Source organism: Colletotrichum graminicola (genome assembly GCF_000149035.1).
Source record: "Colletotrichum graminicola M1.001 genomic scaffold supercont1.32, whole genome shotgun sequence".
In the NCBI taxonomy this organism is placed as follows: Eukaryota; Fungi; Ascomycota; class Sordariomycetes; order Glomerellales; family Glomerellaceae; genus Colletotrichum; species Colletotrichum graminicola.
In genome coordinates, this window is record NW_007361036.1 from 414,873 (window position 1) to 434,025 (window position 19,153).

At 58.9% G+C, this 19,153-nt stretch overlaps 6 protein-coding genes across 6 annotated transcripts; 3 read left to right on the top strand and 3 right to left on the bottom strand.

The window, feature by feature from the left end:
* Positions 1 to 167: 167 nt before the first annotated feature.
* Positions 168 to 1,223, bottom strand: GLRG_07780 (transcription factor TFIIB; the record flags this gene model as incomplete). Its single annotated transcript, XM_008098339.1, has 1 exon — positions 168 to 1,223. The coding sequence occupies one exon, from the start codon at positions 1,221 to 1,223 to the stop codon at positions 168 to 170; it is 1,056 nt and encodes a 351-aa protein (XP_008096530.1).
* A 1,441-nt stretch (positions 1,224 to 2,664) lies between these two features.
* GLRG_07781 (uncharacterized protein) lies at positions 2,665 to 3,444 on the bottom strand (the record flags this gene model as incomplete). Its single annotated transcript, XM_008098340.1, has 1 exon — positions 2,665 to 3,444. One exon carries the CDS (start codon positions 3,442 to 3,444, stop codon positions 2,665 to 2,667), a length of 780 nt encoding a protein of 259 aa, XP_008096531.1.
* Positions 3,445 to 7,606: 4,162 nt separating this feature from the next.
* On the bottom strand, positions 7,607 to 10,152 carry GLRG_07782 (arsenite efflux transporter; the record flags this gene model as incomplete). Its single annotated transcript, XM_008098341.1, has 3 exons — positions 7,607 to 7,969; positions 8,107 to 9,947; positions 10,053 to 10,152. The coding sequence occupies 3 exons, from the start codon at positions 10,150 to 10,152 to the stop codon at positions 7,607 to 7,609; spliced, it is 2,304 nt and encodes a 767-aa protein (XP_008096532.1).
* Positions 10,153 to 11,732: 1,580 nt separating this feature from the next.
* Positions 11,733 to 13,798, top strand: GLRG_07783 (uncharacterized protein; the record flags this gene model as incomplete). The annotated part of the gene is made up of 5 exons (XM_008098342.1): positions 11,733 to 11,896; positions 12,066 to 12,202; positions 12,285 to 12,431; positions 12,500 to 13,015; positions 13,116 to 13,798. The coding sequence occupies 5 exons, from the start codon at positions 11,733 to 11,735 to the stop codon at positions 13,796 to 13,798; spliced, it is 1,647 nt and encodes a 548-aa protein (XP_008096533.1).
* Positions 13,799 to 14,345: 547 nt separating this feature from the next.
* GLRG_07784 (CoA-transferase family III) lies at positions 14,346 to 15,961 on the top strand (the record flags this gene model as incomplete). The annotated part of the gene is made up of 5 exons (XM_008098343.1): positions 14,346 to 14,489; positions 14,560 to 14,591; positions 14,662 to 14,788; positions 14,862 to 15,366; positions 15,456 to 15,961. 5 exons carry the CDS (start codon positions 14,346 to 14,348, stop codon positions 15,959 to 15,961), a joined length of 1,314 nt encoding a protein of 437 aa, XP_008096534.1.
* Positions 15,962 to 16,604: 643 nt separating this feature from the next.
* GLRG_07785 (PHD-finger domain-containing protein) lies at positions 16,605 to 18,392 on the top strand (the record flags this gene model as incomplete). Its single annotated transcript, XM_008098344.1, has 3 exons — positions 16,605 to 17,636; positions 17,757 to 17,921; positions 17,982 to 18,392. The coding sequence occupies 3 exons, from the start codon at positions 16,605 to 16,607 to the stop codon at positions 18,390 to 18,392; spliced, it is 1,608 nt and encodes a 535-aa protein (XP_008096535.1).
* Positions 18,393 to 19,153: the final 761 nt, after the last annotated feature.

Sequence of the window (19,153 nt, forward strand, 5' to 3'; positions counted from 1 at the left end):
ATCCCCATCATCGCCGCCGCCGCCGCCGGAGACGTACTGCAACTGACAGCGTCTCGGGGGCGTCGACTCACTCCTCACTCCTCACTCTTGAGAAAAAGGATGCCTTCATCCACAAACATGTGAGGGCAGTGCGTGCCAAAGCACTTGTAAGGACAACCGGGCACCTTCTAGTTAACCGGAAGGCCGTCGATTGCCTTCTTGTCAGCACCCCACTCCTTCTCGATCAGCCTGTCACGGGCTTGATACAAGAACCGATAGGCCGTCTTGATGGTGCCATCGCTGACACCGGCCACCGAGGCGATCTCCTTGGATGTTCTCACCTCCTTCATGAGATGAGACGCCATGTAGATACACGCGGCGGCGACGGACAGCGGCGAGCGACCGGCCAGCTCCGAGACGCTCGACGTCTTGCGTGCGAGCGCCCGCGAGACGTTTTCAATCTTTTGCGCATTGCGGAAGTTGAGGTTCGAGCAGAAGCGAGTGCAGAGGTCCTCGGCGCTGGTGGAGGCGCTGGCCTTGTAGCCGTCCAGGTTGGACAGAGAGCCTGCGCCACGAGGGTTCTCCTCCTTGATCTTCTGCAGGAACGACTCGAGCTGCTTGAAGACCCTGCCGATTTCCTTCTTGGACACGTGAGTGACCTGGAAAATCTCGCGAAAGGTACGGCCGACACCCGTCTGACGACAGGCGATGAAGATGCATCCTGCAATGACAGCCTCCTGAGGCTTGCCCTTCATAAAGTTGTGGTCGTACGTGAGCTTGAAGATGTGTTTGGCGGCGTCGGAGACGTTCTTGCCGAGGTTGATACTATCGCAAAAGGCGCCAATCTCCTTGTAGGCCTGCATGAGCGACTTGCTGGCCTTGTCGTTCTGAGACTTGTTCTGGAGACGGGCCAGCTGCTTCGAGTCTCTGCCGTCGCCGAAGGCGATGGTTGTCTCGAGCTGAGAGCCGTTGAGCAGGGGGTTGACTGCGTCACCGACACGGGAGGGGTCGTCGTTGCCCTGGTCGTCGTTGGCGAACGTACGCCATTCGGAACGGGTGTCGATGATGCGCTCACCGACGACGAGGCCGCAGGAGCCGCAGACCATGTCGCCCGAGGAGAACTCCTCTACCAAGTGAGGAGGGTACTCCTTGCAGTCGGGGCACATGACGACCATGTTGAGATCATCTCTGAAACCCTCGGAATTGCCATTCTCGTCCGTCGCGGCACCGTTGGGGCCGAGCATCTTGGGCTTGTACGGCTTGGCTGTGTAGATGTTGTTTACTTCGTCGAAAACCTTGCGACGGCGCTTCAGTTCTTTTCTTCTTCGCCGGAGTTGCTTGCGCTTTTCGACTACGGCCTTATAGGTCGTGGGGTCTTCTTTCGCCGGGTTGTTGGTTTGTGTCCAAAGGAGATCGGTAGCAAGCTGAACAAAGAGCGGCGAATGCAGCTTGGCGGTGTTTGTGACGGGCTAAGAAAAAAGACTGGCTCCAAAGACGACGCGGAGAGCTGCTCCCAAACCGAGGTAGGCCTCTCGATCCCTCACCAGGCAGCAGGACGAAAGAAATATAGTTCAGAGATTCCTCGGGCGGCTGGTCACTTTTTTACTCTCTTGATGAACGGTAGTCAAACTCGTTCAGCGGGGAAGTGACGAAAGCGCTCGAGAGAGGGTTTACCCTAACTAGGCAAAGAAAAAAAAAGGTGAGCCATGACTTCCTGACCTGCGGCAGGAATATCCTCTCTCACCAATAAAGCGAGCCTTTTGACGGAAGGCGCGATAGACGAGAAGGGGAGAGGGACAGGGAGAGGAGAAGATGAAAAAGAAGATGGGCTCTCTATGTCTGCAGTGCAGCCCGCCGACCGATTCTACCAGTGAAGGCGTCCGAGAGTGGCGAACAAAGACAAAGGACCCCGAGTGCCAGGTCGCGGAGCAGTCGGCTCGTCGAAGAGAAGTTCGTATGCAGCAGTCGCAAAGACGGCTCTGAAAAAGTCGATGGACGGATTTTTCGAGGGTTCGTTGCGGCGGAGGCAGACGATTTTCTTCGTACGGGCGAGCGAGTGACGTGGAGAGAGGGTGGGTTGTAGGAGGAAAAAAACGTCCAGGCTGAGTTTCGGATTCCGGATAAGGACTTTACTTTGCTAGGGGAATAGGCAGCCGTGGCAGGGCCTGTAGGGTAGCTGGATGACTCAGCAAATGGGAAGTGAATGCCGTTCGAGTGCGGATACAAGTGGAGTACGGATACGGTGGGTATGTTGGGTACGTACATGTGGGTATTGTACGATGTACATTGTACCATGAACAAGTGGGGGGGGGGGCTCCTTCACTTTTTGGTCCATCTAAGCTTCCAATTGAGGAAGGCTCATATAGGCCGTTCACCTGAGGCAGGTACGTAAGCTACCTACTACGTACGATGTAATATGGAGTATACAGGGTATATTTATGTAATACGAAATGGATACGTTGGAGATGGATAAACACTATAAGTAGCTACCATGTGTGTTTCTTGATGTGTGTGTTCCTCGGTGGTTTGTGGTGGTTGTGGGTATCAATACAAAGGAAAATAAGCAAAGAAGGTACATGAATTCTTCACCAGGGCACTCCAGCAGGGGGTCCATGTTGCTAATCATGAGGGCTTCGTCGTCATCAAATCATCCAATCCTCCTCCCGTGCCTCGGTGACCCCGTCTTCAAGACAGGTGCACGGGGGCATCCGAAGGCCTCGAGAGTCCCGGAGAGGAAATCTCGTCCATCTCCGATACTGCGGGCGGCGGCACGACCACCCTGACCCGCGGCGTGCGGATCGGCGACGGCGACGGCGACCTCGAGCGCGGGGTCAGCGAGATGTCGACCTCGACGCCTGGATGGGGCTCGATGTAGGTGTGCCGCATCGACGACGCAGACGAGCCCGACGAGGACCACGCCGACAACTCGGACGCGGACCTCATCCGCGGCATCCAGACCGACACGGGCCGGCCCCCGTAGTTGTATTCCTGCCGGAGGCTGTTTTGGAGCTGCTGCTGCTGCTGCTGCTGCTGCTGCTGCTGCAACCTCGCGAGGCTGAAATCCTCGTAGCTGCTCCGCCTCGAGGGCTCGCGGATGGCGAGCGACTTGCGGATCATGATGTTGCGCTGCATCTCCTCCTCCTCGAGGCGCTCGAGGGCGCTGAGCTTGCGGCGCCGCGAGAACTCCTTGCGCGTGAGGTATGGGTCCCGCTTGCACGCCTCGCGGAACTGGGCGTGCTTCTTGCGGTCGAATAGGTAGAACAGCGCCGCCGACATGATGACCGCCGCGGCGCAGAGGACGACGGCGACGACGACGATGGCGGTGGTACTGGTGCTGAGGGTCGTCGGATTCGGCGTCGGTGTAGGTGATGATGCTGCTGCTGCTGTTGCTGCTGATGATGCTGCTGCTGCTGCCAATGCTTCTGTTGCTGCTCGTCGTACTCTCTCAAAGCTGGCAGGTGCCATGTCTCGGTCAAGGTATTTATATTGGCGTGCGTGTGCGACCTCGAGGATGTTGGTTTGTTGACAGCGGGACTAGCACGACTCCCCAGTCCGCCCCCGTGAACCGTTCTCGTTAGGCCTTCCTCTCGGGGAGGTCGTAGCTGAGTGAGGAGCTTGGAGAGTTGGGGCCGTGATAGTTCACGTGGCGCCGGCCTTCGGTGATGCCAGTGGACGGGTAGGATGTGTTGGTTGGTATATGGGAGGATGGAAGGGGGGGGGTGCGTGCGGGAGGTCAATGATGGACCGGACGACTGCACCCAAGCGTGGGTTTTACAACGTCTTGATGCTGGAGGTTTCTTCTTTGTTGCTCGAGCACTAGAGGGTCGTGTACGGACGCAAAGACAACGTTTTGTGCTTGGAGAGACCGTGTGTAGATGGGGATTCCGGGTGAAGCTAAGAGGACGAGGAGGGCCCAGAGATACTCTTTATGACATGCCCCGAACCCTGTTCGAGGCAGCATCTCCAAGAGCAGAAGTTGGAGCACGGGTCCCAATGTAACCATGCCTTAATTAGTCCTTGCACGAGCATATGTTGCGAGGCAGATCGGGCGAGTCTCACTCTCACTCTCACTCTCACTCTCTCTCTCTCTCTCTCCCTGCAGGGTATACAGCGGGGGGTGGGAGAGTACCTAGGAGGGGTTATTCCCACACGCCAAGGAACATGGTTCAAGGGGAGTGAGGAACCAGAAACAGAAACAGAAAGGAAAGAAAGAGGGCAGCATGCGCAAGTAGGTAGGTAAGATGGAGCCGTGGGTCTCCCATAAGGCGCTTCGGCAAGCTGCGGCGGCGCGGCCGCATGTACATATTTGTCGTTCGTTGCACACACGGTCGTTTAGCGTCTATTATTGGCGCTTCCTCCATGCCCGGCCGCGTGGGGAGACCAGCCCAATGAGTGAGGAGGGTCCGGGAGGGACCGACTTTAGGGTTTCTCTAGTGCATATCCGAGAAATGTCCCCTCCTCTCCCTGGTGTGTTTTGCCTGTTGCCTGTGTGCCTCTCTGTTGGATCGTATACGTACAAGTTGCCCCCCCCCAATCCTATCTGCCTTGGGGGCCGTGTGTATGTGCGTTGGAGAAGAAAACATGAGGAAACGAGGGCGCTGGGCGGTCGTCGATCTCGGCTTACACGGAAGAGGAAGCGGAAGAGGAGGAAGAGACGTGTGTCTAAGTGCAACTGTATGCAAAACCTCCCGACTTGGATACCTGGGCTCGTCCAACTCCTCCGTCGTCCCATGTGTCGCCGCCTCCTGTCCGAGTGTCTGGGACAGTTCATGTATTTGCCTCAACTACCGTTGATCTTGGCGTTCCAACCACAAGGTTAGCTGCTCATCGGCTACGCGCCGCTTCTATCCGGCCACGAACCCGGCCTCAAGGCTGACGGTATCGAACCACCTCGCAGAGCCGAGTCCAGAACTTCCATCTCGCCCTTGTCCAACAGGCACCGGCAGCACCAAGAGGCCCCCTCCCCCCAACACACCCAGAGTTTTTGGGAGGCGGAGCTGAGGCCCCCAAATAGACGCGGTGCGGCCCCCAGTGGGTGCTAGGGAGATCCGCCGTGGCCGCGGCACCCGTAGGCTGCAGATGGGGAGGGTCGTATCGGCGGGCGATGACGATACAAGCTCTATGTTTGGATAACATTGGATGGCTGGAACAGTCCTCGGTGCAAGAGGACAAAGAGAGCAATCCCCTCCCCCGACATCGAAAGCTCGCCACTGCTTAGCCTGGCCGTCCTACGCCCTTTCGAGCCATGACAGCCGAGCCGATGATGGCGTTGATCTCGAACCCCGTTGGAGAACAGATGAGAAAAAAAAAAGAAAGATAAAAAAAGAAGATATCGCATTCCGCCCGCTGTAACGGGCTGACCTCGAACGATGAAAGAAAAGCACAAGGAAAACGTGGTTTTCAGCGGGAGTCCCCATCGTCTCATGGCACCCTCCTTCGCACCCCCTCCACGTGTGTTTTGCTCGCATTTTTAGCCTTTTTCTTCTTCTTCTTCTTCTTTTTTTTTTCTTATTTTATTTTTTTCGAGAGCCCCGCTCGGGCCGAAGAGACCACGTGCGATGTAGATTGGGCAGATAGGGTTTCGTTCCCCTTTCCAGCAAACTTATATCGTCCTTCTTCCCTGCGCTCGCGCACTGATCATCCCAGCGCGCTTTTTCTACACTAGGTTCCCAGTGCGTTTGTTTCAGTGCGCTCGTTTCAGCGCCTCCCCCACCCCTGCATGTCCTCTTCCCGCCCCCGGGGACGCTTCTCAGGTAAAGTGATGTTGTAGTGAAGAGGCCCAGATGTGGGAGAATACGGAAACCCGGGATTAGGGAGGAGGGTCCCCTCTTCCCAGGAGATGATCTCCCCTTGGGTCGTTCGTTGCCAAAAGAGAAAAGAAAAGAGAAGAAAGTAACCTAAAACACGGCAGCAGTGACTCTGCACCCACGCTGGGCACCGTTCGATGCGCAGTCAGCGGTCTCGGATGGCATCTCGAACCCCCCTCCTTAACGGGAGGAGACGGGACGAGGAAGGGCGCCCCCCCCCCCTCGTGGTCTGGAAAGGACGGAAAGGCGAATGGATAGGAAACCGTGCTCACAACTGATCTGATTGATGGCCGTCGTCGTCGTCGTCGTCGTCGTCGTCGTCGTCGTCGTCGTCGTCGTGACTGTAGCCTGCCGTTGCTGACATGCTAAGCCAGCCATCCATCCCTCAGAGGCCGTGTGAGTCTATGGCCGCTGCGACTGTATACAGCATCTCGACAACGCCGCCTCGACGGACGAATGGGCATGGGTTGTGAGGAATGATTTTGGGGCGGTTATATGCAGCAGCATGCGGCGTGCTTTCGAGGCCTGGTCTTGGGTACGGATGCAAGTCAAAAAAGCAACAATCATGTCTGAATAGAGCCACCACACCCCAAATCATCATCACCGGGCTCGCTCTGTGGTGCCGCACACCCGTGGACGGACGTGCGAGAGTCGACTGACATACTCTTGGTGCGCCAAGCCGGGAGGATTTATCGCCCATCTCTTTCAAGCCCGCCATGGACGGCACCGGACCATCCCCGTCCATCAGCCTACCGGAGAGAGAAAAAGACGGAAAGGACCAAGGCATGCTGGCTCACAACATCGAAGCATGCAGTCAGCGTGATATCGTGCTGACACACACACGACTATCTTCCCGTGAACCACCCCCGTCTCTTGATCCTTCCGCGACGCCACCCGGGTTGGCGCCTATTGCCCTTCCTCAGTGACAGACACACACACACACATACATACATACATACCTACGCTGAACAAGTCCCGTTCTTTAACGACCTTCCTTTTTCGGCTCTCCTGGAGCCCATAAATAAACATACAAAAACGACAAACCATGCGCGCGCCGTGCCGCTGCCGCGAGGCGCAGCAGAGCGGAGCAAAATACCCTTTTTACCCTCCCTCCCAAAAAGGGGCGATGGATGCGATGCACGGAACGACTGCCGCCCCCCCAGCTCAGCCACCGCCGGGGAGGAGGACGGCTGCGGGCCATCGTGACGTTCCGGCCCGGTTGCCGCCTTGCCTTGCCTTGCCGTGCGCTCGTCCGCTGTGTGCAGCTCGACAATACCCACCCCACTGCTCTTGTCGCCGCAGTCTGCAGGGTCTGGAGGCGATGGGACGGTTTTGTGCCTACGTGTTGTGCCCTTCCGCCGAGATGGAGAGAGGGGGAAAGCTCTAGTTCGTCGCGAGAGAGAGAGAGAGAGAGAGAGAGAGAGAGAGGACTGTCCACGAGGCGGCTCAACTCGTTAATGACCCAGTAGCTTGGCTGATGTAGGGCGGCGCATCGGCATTGGCTTGTTACTGATCTCAGTCATCGTCGAAACCCAAATGACGTCAAATCGAGAAGCGCCCGTCTCGAGTTGCCCTCTCACGGTAAATAGGACGAAGAATGTCTGTGTACACACAAGTGTCGAATGAAGAAAAACAAAAAAAAAAAAACGGCGTTTCAACTCATCTATTAAGCGTGGCTTGAGAGAAATCAAGATACATAACTACATGACGCCCGCCTGCCCACCCCCTCTTCCCGGCCGCTCACGCATCTTCAGATGGATACAAAGAAGAAGAAAAAAACCGCCAGAAAAAATAACAATCAAAGGAATCACCGAGCACCCTCAGACGAGCCCCCCGCCTGATAGGTGATAGGGCGCGTTCGTGCGCATGAGGTAAATCTCCCCGAGCAGGACGGTGCAGCCGACGATCATGGAGATGGTGATGATGGGCACGTTCTCCCGCGCAAACTCCATGCGCCCGATGCGGATGTGCTTCCGGCCGAGGATGTCGCGCCACAGCAGGCCGGCCAGCGACGCGCTGAAGGCGGTGCTGAAGGCGCCGTAGTTGACGCCCAGCGCCATGCTGTACACGGTGCCCCAGAACATGCGGTCGCTGATGGCCACCCCGGACTCCCGCCGGATCTGCTCCCACGCCTGGATCACCCGCGAGAGGAGGATCGTCGTGCCGATGTTGGTGCCCGCGAACTGGGAACCGGCTCTTGTCAGCTTTGTCGAACCCGACCCACCACGAAGAACATGTCACCAGGTACCAAATGAAAGGGGGAAAAAAAAAAGGAATAGAAAGGCAGAAGGAGGAACGGAGGGGGGGAGGGGTTGCTTACATTGCAGAGAATCACCGATAGGAAGCCCATGCCGCCGATGGCGCCGACGACGCCCGTCTTCTCGACCCAGTGGTCCCACCCGTACGCGAACACCGGGACCCAGCCCTTGGTGACGAGCGCCTGGACCAGGACGAACATGGCGAAGGCGAACGGCACGAGAGGGAACGGGAGATGCGAGATGACCGCCATGACGGTCGGGAACGTCTCCTGCAGCCATCGGTGCGCGTCCCGCCAGACCGACACGAGCGTCCGCGGGGCCGCCTGGTCGCCCGCCGACCCCCGATTCTCGCTGACGTGGTCCCTGCCCTTCTCGTTGCCGGAGAGCACCGCAAGTGACGACATCTCACGTCTCGCCTTGCAATCGCCGTTGCCGGTGCCGGTGCCGTTGCCAGTGCCGGTTCCGTTGCCAGTGCCGCCGCCGCCGTCGCCACCACCACCACCCTCAGCGGAGACCTGGGCCGCCGGGGTGAAGGCGACGGCGGGCGGGGCGCTGGAGCTGGGCGTGTCCGTGTCGACGTCGCGGCCCACCGGCGACACCTCGTCGTCGGCGAGACGCATCTTTTCCTTCTCCGACATCTCGGGCGCCGTCTCGATGTGGATATGCGGCCGGGTCTGGGACGGTGGCGCGGGCGTTATTGGCATCATCTCCGTCCCCGAAGGCTTGCTCGACTCCTTGCCGTGCTCGAGGTCCGGGTGCTCGGGGCTGGGCTCGTCGCCGCGGTGGATGCCCCTGGCGATGGCGCGCGTCTCTTTGCGGCGCAGCCAGCCGAAGCAGAGATCCCAGGAGAGCATGACGCAGGCGGCGGGCAGGGTCACCCAGTAGACCTGGAAGCGGCGGCCGTGGGTGGCCTTGACGCCGGCGGCGTTGATGGTCAGCACGGTGATGAGGGTGGCGGACATGACGAGGGCGCCGAAGGCGGCGCCCCCCCGGTCGAGCCAGGGGTTCATGATCTCCTCGACGAGCTGGTCCGTGTTCTCGTCGTCGTCGTCGAGGAGGTTCTCGTCGCGTGCAGAGGCGGCGCGGGGGATGGGGATGTTTGGGTTGACGGGGGCGGACATTGTGGACTCGGGGGCCTCGCGCATCTTGATGGAGTAAGGGATGAGGCCCTCGTTATTGAAGACGACGTAGAGGAGAAAGGGGAACAGGACGACGGCGGTGACGACGACGGGGACGACCATGTTGGCGGTGTACTCGATGAATTTGACGCGGAAGGCGCCGGCGAGGACGAGGTTGGTGGGGTTGGAGGAGACGAGGATGGCGGAGGCGATGTTGGCGATGGAGAACTGGGAGAATATCCAGGCCTTGGGGTGCTTGATGTTGGTGGAGACACGCGTCATGTAGGCGAGGAAGGCGGTGCCGGAGAGGATGATGGGGTCGTTGCCGATGAAGGTGCCGAGGCAGAAGAAGAAGGCGTAGAGGTAGAAGAAGAGACGGTGACCGACCTCGCCTCCCCACTGGAGGACCTTGAGTGCCAGGTAGCGAATGAGGCCGGAGGCGTCGATGGAGATGGCGATGTAGGCGAGAGAGATGAAGAAGACCATGATGTCGATGGGGAAGATGCCATTGTCGCCGATGGTGCCATCGTGGACCTCCTGCCTGCCGATGGCCAGAATGGCGAGGAGGAAGAGGTCGGCGATCAGGGGGGCGGTGACGGAGTCGATGGGGAATCTGAAGGGCACGAAACGCCTGCGTCCCGCGGCTCGAGGATCCCGGTGGTCATGGTGATAGTTCTTGTCCCTGGGAGGGATGACTCTCAGCCCGGCCAGACCGTCCAAGGTCATGTGAACAACCCATACGGGCACATGGATTGGGACATGGAAAGGGAAGAGGACTGCGAGATCTATTACACACACACACACACCGAGGTGGGTGGGTGGGGTTGGTTAGCCGAAAGGAACTTTGGTAGATGCTAGATAAGGCGGATAAGATATGGATGCAAACGTACTTGCGAGGACGAATGCGATGAGGGTGACGATGGACCTCCACTCCCTGATCTGATCTGTCCGTGTGCTGATGGTATTCACGGTAGTTGCGTTGGAAGCCATGATAGGCGGGTGTATTCACAGTGGCTCATTCGATCGTAGTAGTGGTTGATGAGGGGGGTCTGGAGCCGGTGGGTGTGGTTTGTACCATGTGTCGGTCGTTGCTTGCTTGCTCAAAGCGCACCAGGAGTATATCACAATGATGGCTTCTTTTTACGTCTATGTCGTATATGTGCGTGTGTATGTATGTTTGTATGTGTTATGTACTTTGTACGCTGTTTCCGGGGAACGTTTATGGAAAAGGAACAGAAAAGAAAGAAAAAAAAGAGGGCGGGGGCCTATCGCCATACAATAGCATATCTATCTACCATACCATACATACCATACCATGCCAAACCATACATACCAAACCCATACCCATACCCTGGATTCCTACCATACATTTTCCCACCATGGGTACGAACCATACTACACTTACATATGCATGTGCCCACACATACCTCGGTCTCTTAGGGCCATTATCCATGCGTCGATTTTGTCTTGACCGTATTCTGTAGCCAACAATAGTCGGCGTTACACACTAATACCTAGGTAGTGCCCCAGGTAGTGCCCCAGGCAGGCAGGTTGAACTAACTACCGGACCCCACGCTAGCTCGTATGTGTAGCAAAGTCCGCTGTAGAATGTTGCCGGGCCCTCGCTGATTGGCTTGCCGCCGGCTTTTGCATTTTGGGCATTTAACGTTACGTCGACGTTCCTTGCCTGTTGCTGCCGTCCAGCGAATCCTTCACAGAAGCACATCACCCATCATCCATCATCCATCATCCATCATCCATCATCCATCATCCATCATCCATCGCCTCGTCGACCCAACCCCCAAACACGTCAGCACACCTTTCTCTGACGCCCGGAACCGCTTACGTCGACTGCCACGCTTTCTCTCTCTCTCTCTCTCTCTCCTCCCCCCTTCTCTCTCTCTCTCTCTCTCTCGCTCTCTCCCTCTCGCTCTCTCTCCCCATCTGCTGACTCTTGCTCCCTCCCAAGGTCCTGCTTGCGGCAGCCGTCGTTTGCTGAATGCGTCGCGAAGCCGCCTTAACGGAACAATCTCACCTACCTGTTTTCGGTGTCGCCTTACGTTCTGTCGAAATGCGACCTATTCAAGGCAAAAAATGGAACATGTTCGCCCGGCCAACAGGCATCTCACCCCTCCCTATCATCATCACGCGACCAACCCCCCCCCCAGTCAGGCCCTTGTCTCCGAAGAGAAAGGATGGATGACGGGAAGAACCTCCGCCTGCTTCTCACATCTTATCTCGAGGGGGTGTGCCACATCCGCAACTTGTTCTCACCACACAACCGTTTTAGAACCCTGCTCAACGAGAGGGATGGAGAGGAGGACAGGAAAAAAAAAAAAAAGAGACTCGGAATTTACTCTGATTGATGTTCCTCGTCCCGCCATCCCGCAGCCCAAACTATCCCACCATCCACTGCGGACATTCTCGCCCTCGACACCACCTCCTACTAACCTTCGACGTTGACCCATATCGATTCAGTCCGCCGAACAAGGGCCGGCGGCAGTCCAGTAGTCTGCCTCCCCGGAGAGAGAGAGAGAGAAAGAGACCGACGACCCGACCTCGGGGGCTTGATGGCACCTTTTCCTCTGATCTCGCTGGTGCACGTCATCGCCGGCCGAGACGCGTCCGCCCACGACGTCTCGTCCTCCTGCGCCGCCTCTGTTGGCGAGCCCTGCCTTCAGGTCATCTGTTCGTGGCCTTTGTCGGGGCAGTATGGTCTCGGTCAGAGGGTTCTGTAAGTCGGCCTGACGCGCAAGCCTGCCAAGCTTTCTCCACATACGCGCGTGTTCTTGATCGAGTTTGTCTTATCCATCTTTACCTCCCCCCCTGTCCCCCCCATCTCGGCAATTAAGCTTTTTTCCCCCTTGGTGCTGCGAACTAACATCGGCATCTGTTTCATCCAGTTATTACGCACTCGTAGCGACTTGCGTGCTCGCCAGGAAGGCCGAGTGGATCAGAAACGTTGGTCTCGCCGCTGCGCTTATTCTGCCCGCCGTCGCGGCTGTGCATGGAATCTTCTTGGCCGCGTTGCACGTTGATGGTGCGTTGGTTCCGTTCATACATTTATTTTTCACCTTGTAATTCTGCGGCCATCTCGAACCTAATCTCGCCCGCGCCTGCAGGGGCCATCGATCTCGACGTCTACGGCGCCCTGCAGTACTGCTCCATAGGCGTCCTGGCCGGACCCGTCACCGTCAAGTTATCCTCCACCTACTCCCACCAACGAGGACGCAACATCATCTTCCTGTGGACCGGCCTAATCCTCGCTGGTAAGCAACGCTATGAACACACCGCCCCTCGGCCCCGCGAGCAAACATGTGCTAATGCCCCTGCCAAGGTCTCCTAAGCTTGGCCGTCGAGTTTTACCGCGTCAACCCGACGCCATGCTTCTCCGACGATGCCGCTGGCCTCGTTTCTCAGCACCCGGCTCGTTTCCCCTACGGCACCGCTATGTGCGGGCTCACGTGCTCGCAGCAGCTTGGCCCGTCGTCTCTCCTGCGGACCAAGGCCGCTAGCGAAATATACGTCGTGCCTGTACCCGTCACGCTCCCGCTCGGCACCTCCATGTTCCTCGCCGCCGCCGAGTGCGTTCCCGCCATCCTCTCTCTGGTGTCCTTGTTGGCCAAGATCAGGAACAACCCGGACGATGAGGAGAGTTCCAACACCCCCATCCCGGGGGCCAACGGCGCGACCTTTGGAAACATGAAGAGCGTCAATGCCAGCATCAGGGGTTTCCTCAACGCGGTGGAGATACCCGTTTTTGCCGGCGCCGTCGTCGCCATTATCGTTATCGGGGAGATCAACTTCTCCAGCCCTCAGATGGACTACCACACCGAGCCCATCGGTAGCATTGGTACACCTCTATCCCTTCCCGACGCCTGTGTGTGTGTGTGTGTGTGTGTGTGTGAGCGTGTTTCCGAGTCGAGCTAGCTGACGTGAAGATTCCTCAACAGGTCAATGGGGCACCATACTCGCAACCGGCATGGCCGCCCTGGGCTCCTTGTACGTCTATCTCGCCGGTGAAGTCGTGATGAGCACAGGCGAAAGGGCCTCAGGAGAACCGAGTAGCCCAGGCCGCATGAGCCGGAAAAGAACCAATGACCCCGAGATGGTTGACGTCCGGCAGGATTCTCTCATCAGGTCCACCTCTGGCATGACCGACCTCGACCAGGACCAGGGCTACAGACGCACAGTCTCCAACGCTCTCATAAAGGTCAACGGGTTCTTCGGCAACCAGATGCAACGGCCGCTAAGGCCCTACGAGTTTGGTATCGGCGTGTGGCCCCAGATACCGGGGGAAAGAGAACGCAACGATAACTTGAACCGGACGATCGACCAGTTCAGTACGCGTAACCTCCGCCTGTCCATGAGCCGAGACTCGAACGAGTCCCCTTCGGGAAGTGAAGGTGACTCGATAACACCGACCCCAGGGTCGCCCAAATCGAGAGAAGGGGGGTCCGTGGCGGCGTCTTCATCGCGACAACTACGAAAAGGCAGACGGTATACCGACCCATCCGGATCGCGTTCCTTTGGGCAGCGCCAGGAGAGCACGCCATCTTCCTCTACGGAGCCCGAGATGATTCACAGAAAGTCCCGCAGTGCGACGCTGCAGGTGCCGACGTTGCGCCGCTCGTGAGATGTGCGCCAGCTAATCCGGTCGTGGGATGAACCATACCGTCGTTGTCTGACCGCAAGCCATACGGACACCAAGTAGAGCAGCGGGAACTGCTTAGAGGATAGAGGCGGTCAAGGGGACCGGTGTTGTAAATGGAATTCTATACCAGTATGCATATAGACATGTATAGACATGTATAGACATGTATAGACATGATTTATCAGGAACACCAAAGATGAACATTTCAAAGAACGGACACTGACATGATTTCACAGAGGTAACGGCCTACGATTGGACCGTGCACACTTACATAAGGAATTCCCACTGGTGGTGCAAGGATGATGTCGAGGCCTCTAGTGTACCTGACGGCATCCCCGCCAACCGGGCCGGAGCTAGACCGGGGTCGGAGTTGGAGAGAGGAGCCAAGACGCGCCCCCTCGATGATACCGGTGGACCTCTCAACCAACCCCAACATATCTTCCCCGCAACGGCTGCCATCAGTCATCCGAACGTGTGAGAGAGAGAGAAAGAGAGCATGGGCAATCTATCACTTGGAGTTTCGTTCCGCATGGCGTCGCAGGCCGCGCGATGCCGTGCCCCGGCGTCGTGCCTGACGGGCGCTTGGCGACGCTGTTACTCGTCGGTGCCGAGCAGCAGCAAACTGCCGCTTGACGGCTACCGGGTTTTGGACATGACGAGGGTCTTGGCCGGGGTAAAGACAAACCGACTGTAATCCCTTCAACCAAAGGGCAACGTGGCGCTGACTTTGAAAACCCCGACAGCCTTATTGCACACAGATTCTGGGCGACCTCGGGTTTGTTCTCATCGTCGTCCGCGCGCAAAGGGGCGGGGAAGAGGGCCCATCTCACTGACATCCATCCAAGCGCCGAGGTGATCAAGGTCGAACACCCCGTACGGGGCGATGATACTCGAGCATGGGGACCGCCTTACGCCACCTACAAGGCTGGCTCATCCAAGGAAGGACCCGGCGAGTCCGCATACTTTCTGGCCGTAAGCTTCCCGGTGCTCCCGGCCCCTCGTCGCATCTCAAAGAGAAGCAGCCCAGACTGAAGCGCGCACCCAGGTCAACCGCAACAAAAAGTCGCTGGGGCTGAACTTTCAACACCCCAGCGGCACCGAGATCCTCCACAAGCTCGTCGCCAAGTGCGACATGCTGGTCGAGAACTACCTCCCCGGGACGTTGGGCAAGTACAGGATGGACTACGAGACGCTCCGCGCCATCAACCCGGGCCTCATCTACGCCTCCATCACGGGCTACGGGCAGACGGGCCCGTACTCGGACCGCGCCGGCTACGACGTCATGGTCGAGGCCGAGTTCGGCCTCATGCACATCACCGGCGCCCGCGACGGCGAGCCCGTCAAGGTCGGCGTCGCCGTGACGGACCTGACGACGGGCCTGTACACGAGCAACAGCATCATGGCCGCGTTGCTGGCGCGCGCGCGGACCGGCAGGGGCCAGCACATTGACGTGGCGCTGAGCGATTGCCAGACGGCCACGCTGACCAACATTGCCAGCAGCTGCTTGATCAGCGGCGAGAAGGACTCGGGCCGGTGGGGCACCGCTCATCGTGAGTTTTGAAACCCCGTCCACCCCCTTCACCCCCCTCCTCCCCCGTTCGTTGACCCAGATCTGACCCCGCCTCGTGTTTTGAAAAAGCGTCCATCGTGCCGTACAGGTCCTTCAAGACCAAGGACGGCGACATCCTCTTCGGCGGCGGCAACGACCGCCTCTACGGCATCCTCTGCGAGGGCCTGGGCCGGCCCGAGTGGCGCGACGACGCCAAGTACAAGACCAACGCGCAGCGGGTCGCCAACCGGGCCGAGCTCGAGGCCCTCATCGAGGCCGTCACCGTGACCCGGACGACGGCCGAGTGGCTCGCCGTGTTCGAGGGCCGCGGCATGCCGTACGCGGCGGTCAACGACGTCCAGGGCACGCTGGGCCACGAGCACACACTGGCGAGGAACATGGTGGTGGAGATGGAGCACGGCGAGTGCGGGCCCATCAAGATGGTCAACACGCCCGTCAAGTACTCGGAGAGCGAGCCGACGATCCGGACGCCGCCGCCCACGCTCGGCCAGCACACGGGCGAGGTGCTGGGGGAGCACCTGGGGTTTTCGGAGGAGCAGATCCGGTCTCTGAGGGACAGCGGCGTGGTTGGATAGGGGAGAGGGGGGGGCTGGACCGCGGAACTTTCTTTCCATGAGCCCATATGGCCTGGGCATTTTCCTTTTGGTTTGGATCCAAGAGTTTGCTTGCTAGGACATGTGACGCCATAAAGAGTATACACGGTAGAAATTAGAAGGACTGAAATGCCAGAGCGTACAGAATGCATGTATTGACACTGTCCTGACGGCCACCGTCTACTTCCCGCGTTGTTCTCAGGATGTCGAGCCTTCACCGAAGCTGACCGAAGCCCGCAAAAGAGTGGGGGGGGGGGGGGTGTCGCTGTCTCAGCACTCGGTGTGGCACACGTGACCTTCAAACGCGACTTCGCGTCTTGCACTGCAATCTGCGTTTTACCTTTGCTACTACTGCCTCCTGGTGAAAGCGAACTGTAATTGAATATTCATTGCCCTTGTTTTCTCTTTCTTTCTGCAGCCTCGTCTTTATTTCTCCATCAAAAATCCAGCGAGTTGCGCATTGGCATCCGGATCCATATCATCGACTTTATTCGCGGCGCCACATCGGACCTGCTGGGTTCATCGTCGCAACACACTCCATCACACGCACACACTCACACTCACACAAACGCCCACCCCAACACACACACATACTGCAGTGCGTTCTGCACCATTTCATCTCAGGATGCTTGAGCCACTGCGTCCAACGGCGATGGCGCTCACATCAGAGAGGAGAGATGAGATTAGACCGGTCGAGAATGAGAGCCGGGATGAGATGGAAGCCACCCCGTCGGCGACGACAATTTGGCACGCCGCTCGGGATGCGCAAACAACGGCGACTAGCGCCGCCCTGACTCAGCCATCGCCAACCCCGGCAGAGCCTCAGCGCGCTGCCGTGTCCGGGACCGACAAGGCGGAAGAACCGACCTCTGCGCCGTCTTCTTACAGACGCCAGTTCTCTCCGGCAACCTCGCGATACGTCCTGGGCCGTCTCCACCAGGCCCGTGACAGCAAACCATCCCCGCCCGCTCTCATCGCAGCAGCAGACGAACGGCACCCTGCGACGCCCGCCGCTGCCGAGGAAGCCCCTCTGCACTGCCCCGTGGACCTGTCCTCCCTGCCTCGCACGCTTCACTTGCCCGACGCGACGCCCGCCGCCTCCCCCTCAACAACCATACTCGACCCGCCGCCGCCCCCCGCCGGGACGAAGCGCAAGCACGCGGCCGATCACGAAGGCGGTGGCGTCGGCGGCCCCCGGAGACCCGCCAGCCTCGCCCCCGCCTACCCGGAACCCGAGATCCTCCGACGGCCCATGTCCAGGCCGCCCACGAAGAGGAAGCGGACGAGGGACGACGGCAACGGCAACCCGATGTGCGCACGGTGCAAGCGCACCTCCTGGACCGACGCCAACCTCATCGTCGCCTGCGCCTCCTGCGGCGAGGCCTGGCACCAGCTCTGCCACGACCAGCCCGCCACCCTCGTCCCGGGCGACGACGACGGCGGGTTCCGGTGCGCCACGTGCGAGGACGAGGAGAAGGAGCAGGCCGAGTACCAGCGCCAGATCGCGCGGTACCGCGAGGCAAAGCAGGAGCAGGCCGAGTGGCGCAGGCGGCAGAACGACGTCGAGCGCAGGCGGGAAAAGCGCCTCGCCGCGCTCCCCGTGTTCCCCGACTCGAGAATCATCGGGTTCGAGGGCGGCGACGCGAGTCCTGAGGAGGTACGTTTCGCTGGGGGGGACGCTCTCTCTCTCTCTCTCTCTCTCTCTCTCTCTCTCTCTCTCACGCACACACACACACACACACAAGACCTTTGCTAATCGTCATCCTTGTCATCACAGAGAAGAGAGTACTTTGAGAACCTGAAGAAGAGCGACCTCGTCAACCTGCTCATCTTCAGCAATGACATCTACCCGGGTCTCCTCGTCGACCTGCTCGTCTCTGTCTCCAAGAGGCACCCGGACCTGCCCATCTTTGGGTCTCCGGACTGGGTGCAGCCAAAAGCCGTACGCTTCCCCCCCCCCCCCCCTGATGAGAAACCAAACGCTGAAACCCTATCGACCCAGCCCCGACGAGAACCCCAGCGCCAGCGCCAGCGCCAGCGCCAGGGCAACCACGCCCGCCTCAAGGTCCCCAAGCAGCGCTCCAAGACGGGCGGCGTGCGCAAGATCCTCAAGACGACGCCCGTGGCGCCCGCTGCGGCGCCCGCCGCCGCCGGGGTCGCTGGGGTCGACGGCGAGCAACAGCAACAGCAGCAGCATCAGCAACAGGAGGATGACGAGTACGACGACGACGGTGACGACGACGATGACGATGCCCTGCCCGAGTCGTGGCCCAAGGCCGGCCACGGCCTCTACTCCAAACTCAAGCCCGAGAGGGAGGACCCGCTGCTCTTTGACGACAAAGACGAGGAGGCCTTTAGCCACTTCATGGTCGACGAGCAGGGGAGGCAGGTCGTGGAGCTGCTCGCGGCGTGAAGAAAAGAGCGGAGCCCGGCCCGGGAATGGAGGGGGTGTTGGGGCGATGAACGCCGTCGACACTTTGGGGGGCCTACATGTATTTCCACATGCATCTGCGTAAGATAAAACAAAAACAAAAAGAAGAAAAGAGCTGAAAGATCCCCCTCCCCCCCCCTCCACCGGCCCACAAGACTTGACGGATCCTTCGATTAAACCGCCCGGAGTAAGGAGTACCTGGCCGAGACGCGCGCGGGGGGAAGGGGGGAGAGCATATTGATGCCCGCAGCCCCCCTTTGCTATACCTTTCATCATAACCCTACCGGCATATCGCCCTCTCTTACATGGTACACCGTGCATTGCATTGCATTGCCGTAACGTCCCAACCCCCCCACTTGACAGCTCCTTCGCACGTGGGAAGAAAGGGGGGGACGGCACAGTAATACCTATACTCGACATGTTCCCCGTCCCCGTGAATCCGGGCGGGGCCATCCACCCGATGACGGCAACAGGGGGGGGCGGGACAAAAAAGTCCAAGCCTTGTCGGATCGCTGGGGCCGGCGACGCAGGACGGATAGAGACGGCAAAGCAAACGCAACACCACCGCACGAAGGAGGACGAGGACGAGGACGAGGACGAGGGCGAGGAGGGGGTGTCATCCTGTGCGTCGCATCGCCAGTGTCGCAATTCCATCCTTGCCCACTCCATCTCCCCGTCAGCAAGCCAGTGCGATGGTTTGGTCTATCTTGTGTATTGTCATTGATTATCATTATATAGTACAC